This window comes from Lepidochelys olivacea (assembly GCF_965140295.1).
Source record: "Lepidochelys olivacea isolate rLepOli2 genome assembly, chromosome: 9".
Lineage (NCBI taxonomy): Eukaryota > Metazoa > Chordata > Testudines > Cheloniidae > Lepidochelys > Lepidochelys olivacea.
The window spans coordinates 97,989,228-98,005,847 of record NC_140419.1 but is presented as its reverse complement, the minus strand read 5'-3'; the positions used below and the strand labels follow the sequence as shown (position 1 = coordinate 98,005,847).

At 41.0% G+C, this 16,620-nt stretch overlaps 1 protein-coding gene across 2 annotated transcripts; it reads right to left on the bottom strand.

The window, feature by feature from the left end:
• Window positions 1-1,721: 1,721 nt before the first annotated feature.
• Window positions 1,722-16,620, bottom strand: RBMX (RNA binding motif protein X-linked). Of its 2 annotated transcripts, none has more exons than XM_084639260.1 (9): window positions 16,531-16,620; window positions 14,962-15,087; window positions 14,672-14,778; window positions 7,630-7,801; window positions 6,374-6,493; window positions 5,865-5,979; window positions 3,440-3,565; window positions 3,263-3,366; window positions 1,722-2,752 (listed from the first exon to the last, which is right to left on the bottom strand). In XM_084639260.1, exons 2-9 carry the CDS (start codon window positions 15,068-15,070, stop codon window positions 2,445-2,447), a joined length of 1,161 nt encoding a protein of 386 aa, XP_084495386.1. In that variant the 5' UTR covers window positions 15,071-15,087; window positions 16,531-16,620; the 3' UTR covers window positions 1,722-2,444. The 2 variants fall into 2 exon arrangements, with proteins under 2 accessions (XP_084495386.1, XP_084495387.1); XM_084639261.1 differs by having other exon boundaries at window positions 1,725-2,752; window positions 3,263-3,351.

Here is a 16,620-nt window from a genome sequence, read left to right as displayed (position 1 = left end):
AAAGATCTTTAGATATTAAATTAAACTCAGTCATATAATTTTAGATCAAATCTCCCTAAAGGTGGCGGCACTGGTTAAAAATTGAAGTTAAACTGCAAAAGCAGCATGGCCATTTTCTTTTAAAACAGGTTTATTTTGGCTTGCTTCGTTAGCTCAGGAGTAAATTTAAATTAAAGCTAAAAAAGTGAACTCAAAAACCAAAATAAGCATCCATACAGCAGTTTGCACTAGTTTAACTACTCTTTACTGAGCTCTTAGCCGAGCTAGTGCATCTCACATGGCCCAAATGCATACACAGAGGCCTTGTCTAAGTCCCTCCCAGTCATCCTTGCCACTTCCCAACCTGCTAAAGTACTCTGTTCAAACATCCTAGAAATTTTGCTTTCAAGCACAGAAAAAGGCATGGTTTCCACCCCCCACCCAAAAAGTGAGATCAAAAGTTTGAGCATGGAAAAAAAGGAAATTTCTTTAAAGTTACAGTGCTATTATAAAAATTTACCTTTCCTACTGTTACAGCTGCGGTCACTTATCCATGCAGACGTGTCAGAACTGTACCTTGGACCATCATGCCTTTGAAGGTTATCAACCTGCAACAATTAAAACAGATATGACAGAGCTAGAACAGATTTAAAATGGTTATCCAACCTATAACCATCCCGGTCCCAGAAAAGTCACAAGCTTGGGTTTGCAGATTAATGTGTTTCAAGTTCTACTACTTCTCTTTAAGTGGTGGAAGGTTCACTGGCTTGGAATGGACTGGAATGGCTTAGTGATAGGTTGCATGGCTTATGGATTCTCATTCCTTTCCAATGGTGCACTGCCATGTTAAATCCATAAGATGAACGGCAAATTTATTTTGAGGACTAGAGTAGTAACAAGGTTTTTTTTAGTTGGAGGTCTTCAAGTCTACTATATTCAAGAGCATCTTTTGAACTTCATGGCTCTACCTGCGATATGACAACTCACCACAGGTTCTGCCACTTGTACTAGAATTTCCCCATATAATGCAGTTTCACAAAACTAAAATAAAGTCAGGCATCCAACTAAACGTCAAGTTTGCAATGGCTTGCTTGAAAATGCCCAATATCCGAGCTGATATATTTGGCAATCTAAGCCAATTCCTGATTTCATCAGGATTTTAATATTTGTTAGAAATATAGTACATGCAGCTTGTTTTAAGTGTCTTCAATGAAACATACTGGGCATAGAATTTCCCCTCCCAACCCTACTTTGCAACACATTGTGCCTACGAGCTGCATTCTTAAATGCTTTAGTTTCAAAATTGATGCCATACATGCTTTATATCCATAAGAAGAAATGTTGAATTTGGAAGACTTCTAATGCTTTCCAGCATTGCTTTTCCATAAGATATTGTTTTAAATACAGAAAGCACTTCCATTGCCATGACGTACAGCATGTCTCACTGTACTAAGAGGAAGGTAATTTGGTTCAATTTTGACAGACTGAAAAACTAGTTTGCTTTGCTTACCCATCTTTGCTGTTTCACAGGCATTTGATGCTTTAAATCTGTTGTGGAATGCTGAAAGATTCACTTGTTTTTATGAAGTCATAAGCCTTTGAGAAGTTGGAGAGAAAGACTTCTTTGCTTATCTTATTTTCTCCATTTGCCTTTGGAATCAAAGATGGTCCTTTAAAAGTGAGACACTACACAGAGTTGCAAAAATTTGAAACAGTATGAGTAAGCATCGTTTTGTAGCTTCTTTGATGGAACTGGTCAAACCTTTTATTTACAGTATTCTGTAGTTGACTTATTACATGTAAATGGTTTATTTTGGGGGAGAGGTCCTTGCAAATTCCCAGCAAAACAGTAGGAAGGCAAAGTATGCTCAGCATTATCCATTTGCTGTTTCTGGTTTAGTGACTGAATGGAATCCTGATTTTTTCTTTACACAAGGATCTGAAGAAATTTTGATCTGGGAATATTGTGTGATTTCAGAATCAAGAGGAAACTGAAATTTTAATGTGGCACATCCCCCACCACCCTCCAACCATAAGTAACTAATTTGTTTAGAATGAGAGTTTGAATGTGTAGAACGATCCATCTCCATTTTAGATGGCTAGATGTTGTGTGGAAGATCTTAGAACTGCTTGTTCCATTCATGAGGAAAATCAGATGGGAAGTTTGGCATTTCAGGGAAACTTTTACTTTGAAAGTTACAACACTAGTACACAGCTCAACTTTTATACATTTAACATCTGCTTTTTGAAAGAAATGTTAACAATTTTGAAATGAAATTAAACATTGTTTTAACTTTTCCTCACAAAAGCATAAAAATCATGGAGGGGGAAACTTAACAGGCAACAATAAAAAAAGGTAAGAACAACTTTTCCTTTTAGTAGTCCTCTGGTAGTAAAGATAGAACAACTTCCACTTGGGTTTGTGAGAAGTAATCTGTCTTGGTCCAAAAGTTTATGATTGTTTTTCAGTATCTGCTTCTGCCTCCACCCCTATCAGATCGGCTTCCTCCACGGCCACCACCTCTGGGTGCTCCGCGGCTTGAACTGCTGTATGAATCACGGGGAGGAGGGTAACCCCTTTCCATGGAAGGGGGAAGACCTCTGTCTTGTCTTCCAACACGATCACGACCACTTGAGTAGACATCACTTCTGCTGCTTGAATAACTTTCTCGACTTCCATATCCATCTCGTGTACTGCCGTAATCATCATAGCGACTGCTTCCACCATAAGATGGCGGGGGCCCTCGTGCAGGTGGAGCACTACGTGAGTTACCTGCAGGGTCAATGGTCAGGTAATATGGCAACACTATAAGTTATATATAACAATTTAAATCTGAATTTACAGAATTGCTGCACTAAAGTTTACTGTTACTTTTTTGTACGAATTGAAACTTTTTAATATAATCTGCCATGTTAGGACATTTATAGTGGGGGCCGTGTATCAGGCAGCGAATGAATTTAAAGACTGTTTGAAAGGACTGAAGACGGTGTTTATTTCAAGCAGGCTCTTTTGGGGGATATTCCAGAACAACTTGTTATTTTTAGAGAAGAAACTCAGCCATATTTTCCAGTGATAGTCGCAATTCTGAACTGTAGACTTTGCTTCGTTAGGTTATGGTAATCATTTGATCATCTTGTTAAATAAACTAATAATTGCATTCTCACTTTCACTGTGAGGAGAAAACTGAGTGTGACATTCCCCCTTAAATGCAAGCAGCCTAGTAAATCAGGATTAGGAAACCTTTACAAACTCTGCTACGATATCCTCAAAATGGGTCCTTACCATAGCTCTCATACGAATCTCTGTAAGAGCCTCCACTTGGATGATCTGAATAGTCTCTATCGCGTCCACCACCATAGCCATCACGATCACTATAAGAAGAAAAACTGCTGAGACTTACTACAAATCAGTGTTGTGACAGAGTGTGACTGAAGCTGAGAAAAATATAATGCTAGGTACCTGTATCCTCTAGAGGGGTACTCATCACGTGAGCTGGAATGACCATAATCACGGTATGCATAATCTCTTGGAGGCGGAGCATAATCTCTTGTATCCCTGGAACTTGGATAATCTCTACTTGAATAACTAGAAAAAAGTGATAGTTATATTATTTATGAGTATCATAGAATCACAGGGCTGAAAGGGACCTTGAAAGGTCATCTAGTCCAGTCCCGTGCACTCGTGGCAGGATTAAGTATTATTTAGACCATCCCTGACAGTTGTTTGTCTAACCTGCTCTTAAAAATCTCCAGTGATGGGGATTCCACAACCTCCCTAGGCAATTTATTCCAGTGCTTAACCACCCTGACAGGAAGCTTTTCCTAATGTCCAACCTATTCCGCCCTTGCTGCGATTTTTCCTCCCTCCTCTTCACAGCCTTGTATGTACTTGAAAACTTATGTTACCTCTCAGTCTTCTCTTCTCCATACTAAACAACCCCAATTTTTTCAGTCTTCCCTCATAGGCCATGTTTTCTAGACCTTTAATCAATTTTGTTGCTCTTCTCTGGACTTTCTTCAATTTGTCCACATCTTTCCCAAAACGTGGCGCCCAGAACTGGACAGAATACTCCACTTCAGGACTGATCAGCATGGAGCAGAGCGGAAGAATTATTTCTTGTGTCTGGTTTACAACACTCCTACTAATACATATTAGAATATTTGTTTCCGGCCCCCTAAACTGTGTTACACTGTTGACTCATATTTCGCTTGTAATCCACTATGACCACCAGATCACTTTCCACAGAACTCCTTCTTAGGCAGTCTTTTCCCATTTTGTATGTGTGCAATTGTTCCTTCCTAACTGGAGTACTTTGCACTTGTCCTTATTGAATTTCATCCTATTTACTTCAGACCATTTCTCCAGTTTATCCAGATCATTTTGAATTTTAATCCTATCCTCCAGAGCACTTGCTCCCAGCCTGGTATTGTCCGCAAACTTTGTAAGTTTACTCTCTATGCCATTATCTAAACCAGTGATGAAGATGTTGAACAGAACATGACCCAGAAAGGAACCCTGCAGAAGCCCGTTCAATATGGCCTCCCAGATTGAATGTGAATCACTGATAACTGAAGTACTCTCTGGAATGGTTTTCCAACTAGTTATGCACCCACCTTATAATAGCTCCATCTACAGTTTATTTCCCTAGTTTGTTTATGAGAACGTCATGTGACAGTACCAAAAGCCTTACTAAAGTCTAACTATACCACATCTACCACTCGCTCCCCCCCTGCCCCATCCACAAGACTTGTTACCCTGTCAAAGAAAGCCATTACATTAGTCTGACATGCTTTGTAATCCATGCTGTTACTTATCACCTTATTATCTACAAGTTGATTACTTAATTATTTGCTCCATTATCTGTCCAGGTACTGAAGGTAAACTGACTGGTCTGAAATTCCCCAGGTTGTCCTTATTTTCCTTTTTATAGATGGGCACTAACATTTGCCCTTTTCCAGTCCTCTGCAATCAATCTCTTCTTCCATGACTTTTCAAAGATAATTACTAATGTCTTAGATATCTCCTCAGTTAGCTCCTTAAGTATTCCAGGATGTATTTCATCAGGCTTTGGTGCCTTGGACATCTAACTTGTCTAGGTAATTTTTAACTTGTTCTGTCCCTATTTTAGCTTCTGATCCTACCTCATTTTTCCCTGGTATTCACATGTTAGATGCCCGATTGCTAATAACCTTTCTGGTGAAAGCTGAAACAGTCATTTAGGACTTCCACCATTTCCACATTTGGTTATTGTTCTCCCTCACCATCATTGTGTAATGGGCCTTCCCTGTCCTTGGTCTTCCTCTTGCTTCTAATGTATTTCTAGAATGCTTTGTTACCCTTCATGTCTCTAGCTAATTTAATCTCATTTTGTGCCTTGGCCTTTCTAATTTTGTCCCTACATACTCACGTTATTTGGTTATATTCATCCTTTGTAATTTGACCTAGTTTCCACTTTTTGTGGGACTCTGAGTTTCCAATCATTGAAGATTTCATAATTAAGCCAGGGTGGTCTCTTACCATACCTCTATCTTTCCTATAAAGAGGGATAGTTTGCTTTTGTGCCCTTAATAAAGTCTCTCTGAAAAAACTGTTAACTCTTGAACTGTTTTCCCTTTAGACTTGCTTCCCATGGGATCTTAGCTACCAACTGCCTGAGTTTGCTAAAGTCTACCTTCTTGAAACCCATTAGCTTTATTGTGCTGTTCTCCCTCCTACCATTCCTTAAAATCAAGAACTCTACCATTTCATGATCACTTTTTCACCTAAGCTACCCTCCACTTTCAAATTCTCAACCAGCTCCTCATAGGTGAGCATAATTCTTTGCAGACAAAATGAGAAATCAGGACCCTGGTATTAAGCTTTAACTATAATGCATTAACTTTACCTGTCTTTTGTACTATAACCATCATCTCTTGGGGACATGTAGACATCTCTCCGTGATGGCATTGGCTCTCTGCGTGGAGGACCACCATAGCTGTCTCTTCCACGTGATACAGGAGCTTTAAAGAAGTACAATTCACGTAAATCAACTGTTTAAAAATGAAGAAAGCATGAAGGACAGCTGCTGCAGAGGAAGTTCCTCAATGCAAAGTTGTATTAACAGCATAGTTCAGAGTTATTTAGGACATCACTTTGCTATAGTCTGCATTCAGTGCAATACTGTTTCATGGCTGCTACTCAAAACTAAAAAACAGCAGTAGAGGAACATCTTTAAAAAGTCACAGATCTGAAAGTTTTGCTGACATGAAGAGACAATAGCTATACAAGCATAAACATTATGCTAACAAAAAAATGAATTTGATTTGAAGTCATTGGTGATTTGTTACAGGCACGAATAAATCCAGCCTCGTTATTCCAGACAACCAAAAAGAAACACATTGAACAACTCCTTACCTCTCCCTCCCATTCCACTACTGCTTCGCACTGGCCCTGAAGGTGCAGATCTTTTGGGTGGAGGTCCGCCACTTCGTGGAGGTGGCCCCCTCTTCATTGGAAGTGGCCCCCTAGAAGAACCTAAAAAGGTAAAGAGTCAGTCAACCGATCATTTATGGGAAGATCTAGATAAGCCATTTTTTATATTCCTGCAGGTTAAAGGGCTAAAATTTGAGATGCTTAAGCAGTGGCAAATCAGTACCACCAAGCCAGAGCAGAAGTCTGTAGGAAGAACTTGGAGACAAGTGGAGAAGAACTGTAACACTCTGGCCACATGCATGCTCCCTGAGATTCCATAATGGCTCTTTTTTTGGTACAGCGGTCAAATCTGGGAAGCCCCAGTCACGAATAAAAGATGCAGTGTGACCAAAAGAGGAAGAGTAACGTAAATCAGATTACATGGTCATGTAGCCTAGATAATGCACAAGTCCACTGCTTCCAGATATTGTGGCCAAATAAGGAGCAGAGCAGCCTAAAAGCAGATTTGACCACATCCTACCCTGGAGGTTGTGCAGGACCCACTATACAGACCTCACAGAACTGCTTTCTGGCTGTTTTGATTCAACTACACCCCAGATAAGGGGCTACTTGCTTCTCCGATTAAGAAAGCAGCTTGCTTAATTTTAGTCCAGTATCCAGACAAACTAACAAAATCTTGTGTCTCTAACGTTTTCTACATCAAAGGATAACCAGTCAAGTATCTCTCCTAAAAGCTACAGCGCTTTTAAAGTATCTCTCCTAAACAGCGCTATATTAAACAAGCAGTGCTCAAAGTTTGCAGATCCCTATCTTGCCAGATAATTAAGCTTGACCGTCAAAGGATCAATCCCTGAAGTCAGCAGCTATTGTTTATTGAGTTTTGTCTTCTGGCAGTAAGACTGCAAAGCGTTCACCTTTTTCCCAGCTGCAAGATGACTTTCAAACCAGGACACCAGATTCCTTCCTCACTTGCAAGGGAGGAGTTTTGCTTTCTGTTTGAGCCAAAAGTCAAGCAGAATGCTATATGCAGAAAGGAACCCTCACACACTAGAAGATTTAAGTCTAATTACTGAGCCAATAATTTGACTCAACTGCAGAGTGCACATTTTCATCTGTTTTTAATTTAAAAACAAGGACTACTTTATTCAGTGGCTTGATTTTTCAGAGGGATATTGTCACCTTCCAAATCTGATGGTCTTCCATGTTGTCCAAGTGCTATCAGATATGTAAATACATACCCAAGTGACTCCCTCTTGAAGGTGGTCCTCTTGCTCCACTTCCGCCTCTTCCACCTCTAAGGCCCCTGGGAGGACCTCTGCTTCTTGGAGGGGGTGGTGGCCCACGTCTACCACCACTTTCAAAGGATGGCTTGGTTGCTTGTTCCACTTTAATTGCTTTCCCATCTAATGACTAAAAAGAGAAGCTGCTTTACTCAGTGCTCAGTTATGCTTCTATGTCTTAAATAAGCAATTGGGCTAGATGGACCATTGGTCTGATCCAGTAGAGCCATTCTTATATTCAGCTTCACTGTTACTGGGCTTTTACATTATAAATTAAGTAGGTTTGTAATTCTAGAACAGCTCTGAATCTTCAGCATGCCGGTATAAACAACCGGGAATGTACTCAGAAGGAGTTAGTTCTACAGAAAGGTCCTTTGTTCCTGTGGCACTTAATGGAAATCTGCAGCAATTTCAGAAATTGGAACTCTGGTATTTCTGTTGTTTAACTTAGAACATACATCTGTTTTAAATATGTGCTATGTATGTACTACTCTCTCCAGTTTCAGTTTTCAGTAAGCCACAGGATTTTTGTACCAAAGTATAGTGGCATCCAGAAGTTCCAGGGATGAAGCTTAAGGTTTGTCAGCTGGAGCTTTTGGCACATGGGAAGGCAGCTGGACGTGTTCACTTGATGTTTCTGTGAAGATGATCAGCCGTGAACTAAATTAAAGTTGGCATGAAAACTAAAGGCAGTTTCAGAATTAACAATGAACTGGGCAGTTGATACCTTTGCACTATTGCATCAGGCTACCTACTCAAAAAGGTGACAGTCAGTTTATGTTGTTTTCAAGGTTCTCTGAAACCACTATTTTTTTTCTTTTTTTAAAAAGCAAGAGCTGATTCTAGATCTAGATTTAAAGGCATGGCTCTACAGAAATGGGTGCCTTGTGTGGCCATAATACAAGCTCAATGTTCAATATATTCAACAAGTAAACTCAAAGTTTTACAGCTGCTTTGTTACCAGCCTATTATGTGCTGGGTTATCACAAGTTTTGGAATCAAAGAGTCAAGAGTCCTTAAAGAATTTGAGCCTATCTACCAAGACTGCAGGCTCTGTGAAAGGTGTGTGTTATTTAGGTTTCCGAACATCTACTCTGCCCAGAACTCAAAAAGGACAAAAATAGTTAGGATTACTGTGCTAAATACAACATCTCATTAAAGAGAATCAACTCGATTTTAGTTCTCCCTTTCTGCAGTTAGTGATTCTAAGGCCATTGTTCACAAGGAAAGAGATGCCTGTAGGTGGTGACACCCCCTTATCGCCCGCAGCTTTGAAGCTTTATAGAAATTAGTTGCCAGTGGTGCAGTACAAGCACTCTCCCATAGCTTGTGTCGTGCAGAAGCCTGTAGTCTTAAATTACCCAAGAGTCCAACTCAGTCTATTGGATACAAGCTGGAGACACAAACACTGGTAAACTGGATTGTTTAAGTTAGAACTACTATGACAAGGCATCGTCAAGGCACATGGAAAAGCCACCAGTTGTCATGATGAGTTGAAATATTCTAGAAACGGAAGCAAGTGTTTTGATTGGTTAGTTTCAATTGCATGAGGATGCCATCACTTCTTGGACATAATTTGTGTGAAGGTCACTAAAAGACTGGAAGGAGCAAGCTTCATCATGACCATTCTCCCGGCTCATTGTAGATTCCTGACACTTTTGTGTTTTTGCTGTTCTGAAACCAAAATACCTCATTGACCATCTGGCATTTAGAAATTCTGAATACCTGGAATGCAAGCTTTAAGTGCCTTTTATCACCTAACTCCCTAATGTGTGCTTTTCCTTCCCCACGTTACTTTTCCTATCTTTTTGCTTTCTGTTCATTGAAACCCTGGCTTACTCAGCCAAGATATCACCACCTTCTGCAGCAGGTGCTGTGAACCTGTGACCAAAAAGGCCAGCTACAAGTGCCTGGGACAGTCCAATGCTAGTAAGTTTGCAAAGGTCTTAAAGTAACTAATAGGATAATATGCAGAGCCTGTGTTTTACCAGCAGCTAGGATGCAAGTGAAGAAAAGCATTAGTGACACAAGCTGCATTATTTTATCTTTGCTTTTATTTTTCCTACATATGAATAAGCTTCTTGTTTGATTCTAAAACAAACAGAATTTAATTCCAACAACTCAAGACAATCTAACGAACAGTCTTATTGGGATTAGACAGCTACTATAATCTTTAGCGCCTTCTGGGAAAGCTCAAACAAGGGTCTACTCTATAAAAAGGAGACTACAGCTGAAAAACAAGAATTAAAAATAAAAGCCTTAATTTTAAAGCCTTAAAGTTAAAATACTTTAATTATTTCCCTTTCTCCTCGTGTCCATAAAAGGTCAGAAATTTAAATAGTGGTTACTACAATGGCAGCCAACAGTAACTCGGTGTAAAACCCCAAACCACCTTTAACTGTTTAGCATTGTATCCGCAGAACAAGGGTTTTACTAACACCTTTTCGCTTGCTGGGCCCAAGACAGCCTTATGAACACAGCACATCCAATAGTTGGATCATGTATTAAGCTTAAATTTATAAACTTTTTTGGGGCAGCGATCACCTTACTAGTTTGTGCAGTGCCTAGAATAGGGACCTGGTCTCTAGATACTCTGCAACAAATACTGATGTTCAGAGCCATGGTTATAAAAGCCATACAGGTGCTGACCCTCCAAAGAACTACAGTTGCAGGTGTACTACCTACACGGCAGCTGGGAATGGGCAATCAGTATAACCCTATAAAAGTTTGACTGGGAAGGTTCTAATTAAGTGAGGATTAGAGAATTACCCTTGGACAACAGCTATAAAGATTTCCAAGAAACAGAACCAAGGTGTGCTATTAATGCCTAAAAACCTTCAGGTAACACCATGCTAGCTGAAGCATAAGATGTCAATGGATTAGTTTGTGCATTGGCAGGCATTTAATAGACATGTCATTCTTCTTATATTGCTCATTAATAACTGTTTCTGTAGTCTGACTTCAGCTTCAATTAGCCAAAATAGGCAGGGATGCAAAAACTGTAAATACTTTCATTATTAGCAAGGTAACAGGTCCAGGTCCATTGTTTCCTGATAGAGCAGCTAGAAATGAGCACTTGCTATCATAACACCAGGCTGTCATACTGTCCTGACACTTTGTATTATGTGGTCCTTGACTGAAAGGCAGAAAGGATTTTCAAGTTCATTTGATGGCTTGCAACCAGACACTCTTATACAGAGTTTGGCTTTCCACATGTTTTATTGACCATGAACAGTCCACTTTCTCAGACCAAACTGAATGCATCTGCAACAGTTGGTACTAGAAAGACCTATCAGCCCACTGATGACTCTAGGACAGCCTTCAGTAAAATAATAAACACTATGCCCAAGTCACCTATATTTGGACTGTATGGCACTACCAACCACTGATGCAAGGATCTCCTTCGCAGGTAGGCAGAGGTCATACTTAGAATCATAAACGTGTGACTGGAAGTGTCCTTGAAAGATCATGTTCACCGTGATCTCATGAAAACTGCACTGTGAGCACCTTCATTACGACCATCTGGCAAATGCCTTCCTTAGTAGAAAAGCCTTGGCTAATAGAGCCAAGGATAGTTCCAGAGAAGGGTTTATCTGTAGTGATCACCATCTATGAAGAAGCAATGGTACTTTGTGAGCTAATCTGACTACAGTGTAAAAGTATGCACTTTATGCCTGAATCCGTTTCAGAGTGAAAAATAGGGATAAAAGCTTGTGGTACGACACATAATTTGAACTCTGATGTAATTGTTCAGTTTCTTTAAATCCATTACAGGATGAAAACAGTCTCTTCAGAATGATGAAGCATTATGAAGTAATTTCTTCTGTACTGCTTGAACTGTACTGTTTCTTTTGACGCCCATCCTTACTAGAGAACTCAGTTTTATCCTGAATAGCAGATCATGTGAGGGATCTCTGAAAACTTATAGGAAAGAAGCTAGGAGGCAGCACAGGATGGAACTCAATCTCATATGGACCAAATAGCAGCCCAAACCCAGTGATCCGTGGTAATGTCACTCCACAAGGATGAGAATCACCCATCCCCAACAGAGAACAAAGCAAAGCTATCGACTCCCAGCAACTATCAAACTTGAGACTTACTAGAAGTAAGAGTGTAAAAGGCAGAATAACTTGACCAATCTGAAGTGTTGTGCTCTCTTTTGTGCTGTTAGAAAGAACCAAAAGCACAGAACTCCCACGCTTCTTTGGCTAGGAGGGGGTCAGCCAATAACTTATTAGAGACCTGGTTTAATTTTTTTTCCCAAGAGGTCAGTCTTGCTGTATCCTAACAATCCTGTGCCTGGTTTAGGCTGCTACTTCCTATTTAGAAAACTTCTGTTGCTTTCCCACTTTAGGAAACCATGGAACTGAAGAGGCCCCTTTATGGGAACAAGGCTCTGGCTCATGGGAGCTCTGTCCTATAGAAAACCTGGAGAAATGCATGTGTCTTTTCTGACCTAAGGTGTAGAGGAATAGCATTACAGAACACCAGCGTTTGGATATCTTCCACAACATTCAAATGACAAAAAGATGAAGGATGCAGTGTGGTAGTTGTATTGGCCCCAGGATATTAGAGAGAAGGTGGGTGAGGTAATGTCTCTCACCAAACAGAAACTGGTCCAATACAATACATGTCTCACTTACACCTTTTGTCTCCCTCTTTATATAAAAAAAGCAAGCCGCACAGAAGGTACCACTTTACCTCAGTTTTCCTCTAGGATTGACCATAATTGACCCAGAATGCGGTGGATCCAAATTTAAGCAGATGCAGATATTTTAACTGTTCTGTGGCCCAGAAACTAAGCAAGCTACTATTAAAAACCTAAAGTTTTTAAAGATTTCTCATGTAAGGACCTCCACCCCATGCATCTGCAGTTTATCACAGGAAGAAGGAATCAAAGGCTGTTGGACACTTAGGACCACCCTTCAGAACATTATGGGCATTGAGAGGGTGCTCACACAACCCATAAGGCACCACTTTATAAAGGTTCTAAGAGTCCAGTGATGCAGGAGGTGCATTCTAAAATAGTATGCACAGATCTCAAAGAAATACAATTAAATATTATATAAACAAGCCACTATTTTAGCTAATACACTGGGCATTTATTCTAAAAATTCCAAGTGTGGCCAATGTTATACCATTATACAGAAGACCTAAAATAAGAACAAGGAATCATTTTGTTTTAAGAGCAGTTTTAGAATAGTACTCTACACACGATGTCAAATGATCAAATCCTCTCAGCCAGTCACTAATCTCTAGTGCCTCAGCAGTTAAAGCACAAATTATTCCAAGCCACTCTGGTTTAAACAGTATTTAAGAGGACTTTAGAATTGTGCTACATAATTCTCAGTATTACAGTAACATGCATATTTTGAGGTAAATCCTGGAATAGCACCTTTAAGGAACTGTCTACAAGTCAGTAAGAGTCCGACTGCCTTCTAAGTCACAGGACTGTAAACTTTGACTCAGGAAGACTGCTCATCTCTGAAATGGTGGCACAATACAATGGTGGCACAAGTTATTGTAACACTAAGTTGGGCATGGGCACCAAGAACACATGCTCAAACAGTTTGACCGGACACCATGTTATAGCTAGCTTTTACTGTTTGTATTTGATTCTCACTGTGAGACAACATAAGGCAAGGATTAAGAGAGCTCTGCTGAAATTAAATGTTTTAATTAAGAACACTACCAGCACATTGATGTTCCATTCCCAGGATTCCATAGATACTTAAAGACCTATTGAAACACTGCAAAATATAATGCTTAAATCACACTTTAAGATATGCACTCAAAACATTCAAGTGATTGAATATAAACCAAATAGTAAAGAGTGCCAAATGACAACTAAAGGACTCTAGCTATGGAAGACAAGTAATATCAATACAAGCTTCCTCAACTGCCCCATCAATGTGTCAATTGATTTAAAGGTGACACCTCCAAAGAAAAAGTAAATTCAGTCCTGCTACATAGTTGTTCAGAGCTTAAGAGGCTGCAAAAAAGGAGGGCTGTGATGCTGGTCAGCAACAACAGACATCTCCCACTTAGAACACAACTGCAATACCACCCGGGGCTACATACTAGCCTGTGACCTACAGATCTTAGGCTATGTATCCCCATTACTACTCTGGGCCTTTTCACTTATTTCATAAAAAGTTGACAATGCATAGCTACATTATTTGCATATCAGTTTAAATGAAGCAATTCAGTCCTTTCCTATCATCAAAAGTTACTGTTCCTAGTTAAATTGCCAGATTTGAGAAAGGAGCACAGATGCAATCATGGTTGTTACTACTATTGAATGAGTTAGCTGGCAAGCCACTTCCCATATCACGCATCTGGTACCTATTTGACAAATTTAGGTGTGCTTAATAAGCAGATATCCTTTATCTATATCCTCTAAGCAAGAACAACAAACACTAAAAGACTTGAGTAACTGTCTCAAATTCCAAAAACAAATGGAACTGTTTTTCTTCAACTTCATATTTATCAAAATATGTCAATATAACACGAACTCCCATCCTTCCAGATTAAGAAATTACATTTGTATCAATTCAGTACAGTAGATGCTGTTTATAATAAAATTTAGACTTTGATTAGAGTTATGTAGCTTTTGGCTTTACAAACAGATAGGATAAAGAATTTGTATAACAAAAAGCTAAAAACTCCATCTGAAAGGCATCCTGATTCTCAAAGATACATAAATTAACTTCCCTCTTATTCTCCTGAGCAGGAAGCTTCCCACCCCCACCCTCAAATCCTGGGACAGGAAGAGAAGCTTTAATAAATGCCAGTTCTACAGGGTTAGCAAAGATTATATTCAGCATTTGTAAGTTTAGCAGAAAAGAAATTTGGTCATTTGTTACAGTAGGACTTGTCTCTCAGATCTTAATACAAATCTAGTTTGTAAAGCACACTGCTATTAAGTTCAAATAATTAATATTGACACTGCACTGTTGTAGTGATAAAACAAGCATGATTTATCAAACAGAGATCATACCTTTCCATTCATATCTCTGGCAGCATCCTTTGCATCTGCTGGGCTCTCAAATGTGACAAAAGCAAATCCTCTGGATTTGTTCGTTTCACGATCCTTCATCAAGAGAACTGTAAATATAAACCTAAATGTTATTCTACTTTTCATAAGTCTCACAGCATAACCTACCCCTTACAACATGCTCAGAACTTCTTAGAGGACTATGAGAGCAGTATCATTTCAGCTGATCAATGCCATAAGATTCATCACAGCACAACTTTTAGTTAGTATCCATTTAGAAATTTTATTTTTACCTTCCACAATGCGCCCATATTTGCCAAATACAGCCTCAAGAGCTTTCTCATTTGTCTCTGTATTCAGTCCACCAATGAACAATTTCCCAGGACGATCCGCTTCAACCATTTTGACTCTAGTAGGACCTATTAAACATAAGTTATATTAATGAGACATGATGGCACTAGATTTAAGTACTTTAATTCTCTTTTTGTAAGAAGGTGTGAACTCCAGAAAGTATTTCAACACACACCCTCCCTCTCCTTCCTCACCATATATAAGAGTGACTTCTAACCAAGTCAGTTAGAAACTTTAGAGTGAGAAAGAAACAGAGACCATCATCTGTATGAAAGAATGATAGCTAGACACAGAACAAAGCATCAATTTTACAAAACGATATTCATATTTAGCACCCTAATAGTATTTCTAACAGATGAACCTATATAATTTCAATAAATCTGGAAGGAAGCCATGCTATAAAATACAGTGCCGGGATACAGAAACTGGGGGGTGGGGGGGCGGCGCTGAGGAGACCGTAATAAGCCCTGCTCTAACTGACTGCACATGATGTAGGAATGATGTTTTATGGGCAGAAGGAACAATTTTTAAATCCTATGGAAACAAAACAAAATCTTTTACCAGAGGAAAAGAAACAGGACCCTGCAGCTACGTTTCAAATGATGCAAAACAATCCCAGAGTAATTCGCTTCAGGCCGGTCAGCTCTTATTTCCAAACTGTTCAAGCCTAGTCTGGAAACCAGGGTGCATTTTTCAGCATGTTGCTATTAGGCTGGCCCGTCCACGCCGCTCCAGGGGCCGGGTGTAAATCGCGACTGCAGGACAGATGGGCCTCAGCAGCTGGGGAGGAATGTGCCAACGCTGCTTCACCCGCCCCCCAAACCCCAGTGGCGGGAAAACCAGAGCGCACCCCCCCCCCCCGGGAATACCGAGGGCTCGGCAGCCACAATGCGGCCGGGGAGACGAGAGCACGCGGGATCCGCAGCCAGTCACAAAGGCAGAGGCGCGTGAGCCCCAGGCAAAGCGGAGGGGGCGGGGGATGGGAGCGTTAGACCCTCAACAGTCTCGCGACGCTACCACAAAATGGCGGCCACGTTTGGCGGGGAGAATCTCCTACCGGAGAGGCGGGTCGCCGCAGCAGCTGAACTGGGAACTACCAGACCACGTGTGTCTGCCCGGCATCGAGCCACCCCAAACGCAACAAAGAGCCGCGCCCCTCCCCACAGCGAGCGCGCGTGTACACACACACACACCCCGCGAGGCCCACCCAGCGGGACCCGAAAACTGCCCGACACCTAAAATGGCGGCCACCGCTCCTCACCCCGAGAATCCAGCGACCAGGCGGGCGCGGCGCCCAACCGCAGCGAGTGCCCGGCGCCCAACCGCAGCGAGTGCCCGGCCACCCCACACCAGAGCGGGAGGAAGTTTAACTCCCCGACGGAACGTCGGGACCTGGCCCCCTCCAAAAAAAACCCCTTCTTCCCTCTCCCTTCGGCGTCCCCTTTCCTGCCCCGCTCAGCTCTGCTCTCCCGCTCCGTTCCCGCCTGTCCCGCCGGCCGGCCGGCGCTCACCTCCCCTCCAGTTCCCGTCCTCGCAGGCCGCGCTGCAACTGCGCAATGAGAGAGCGAACAAAGGCGCTGCAGGCCTTTATATAAGTGACG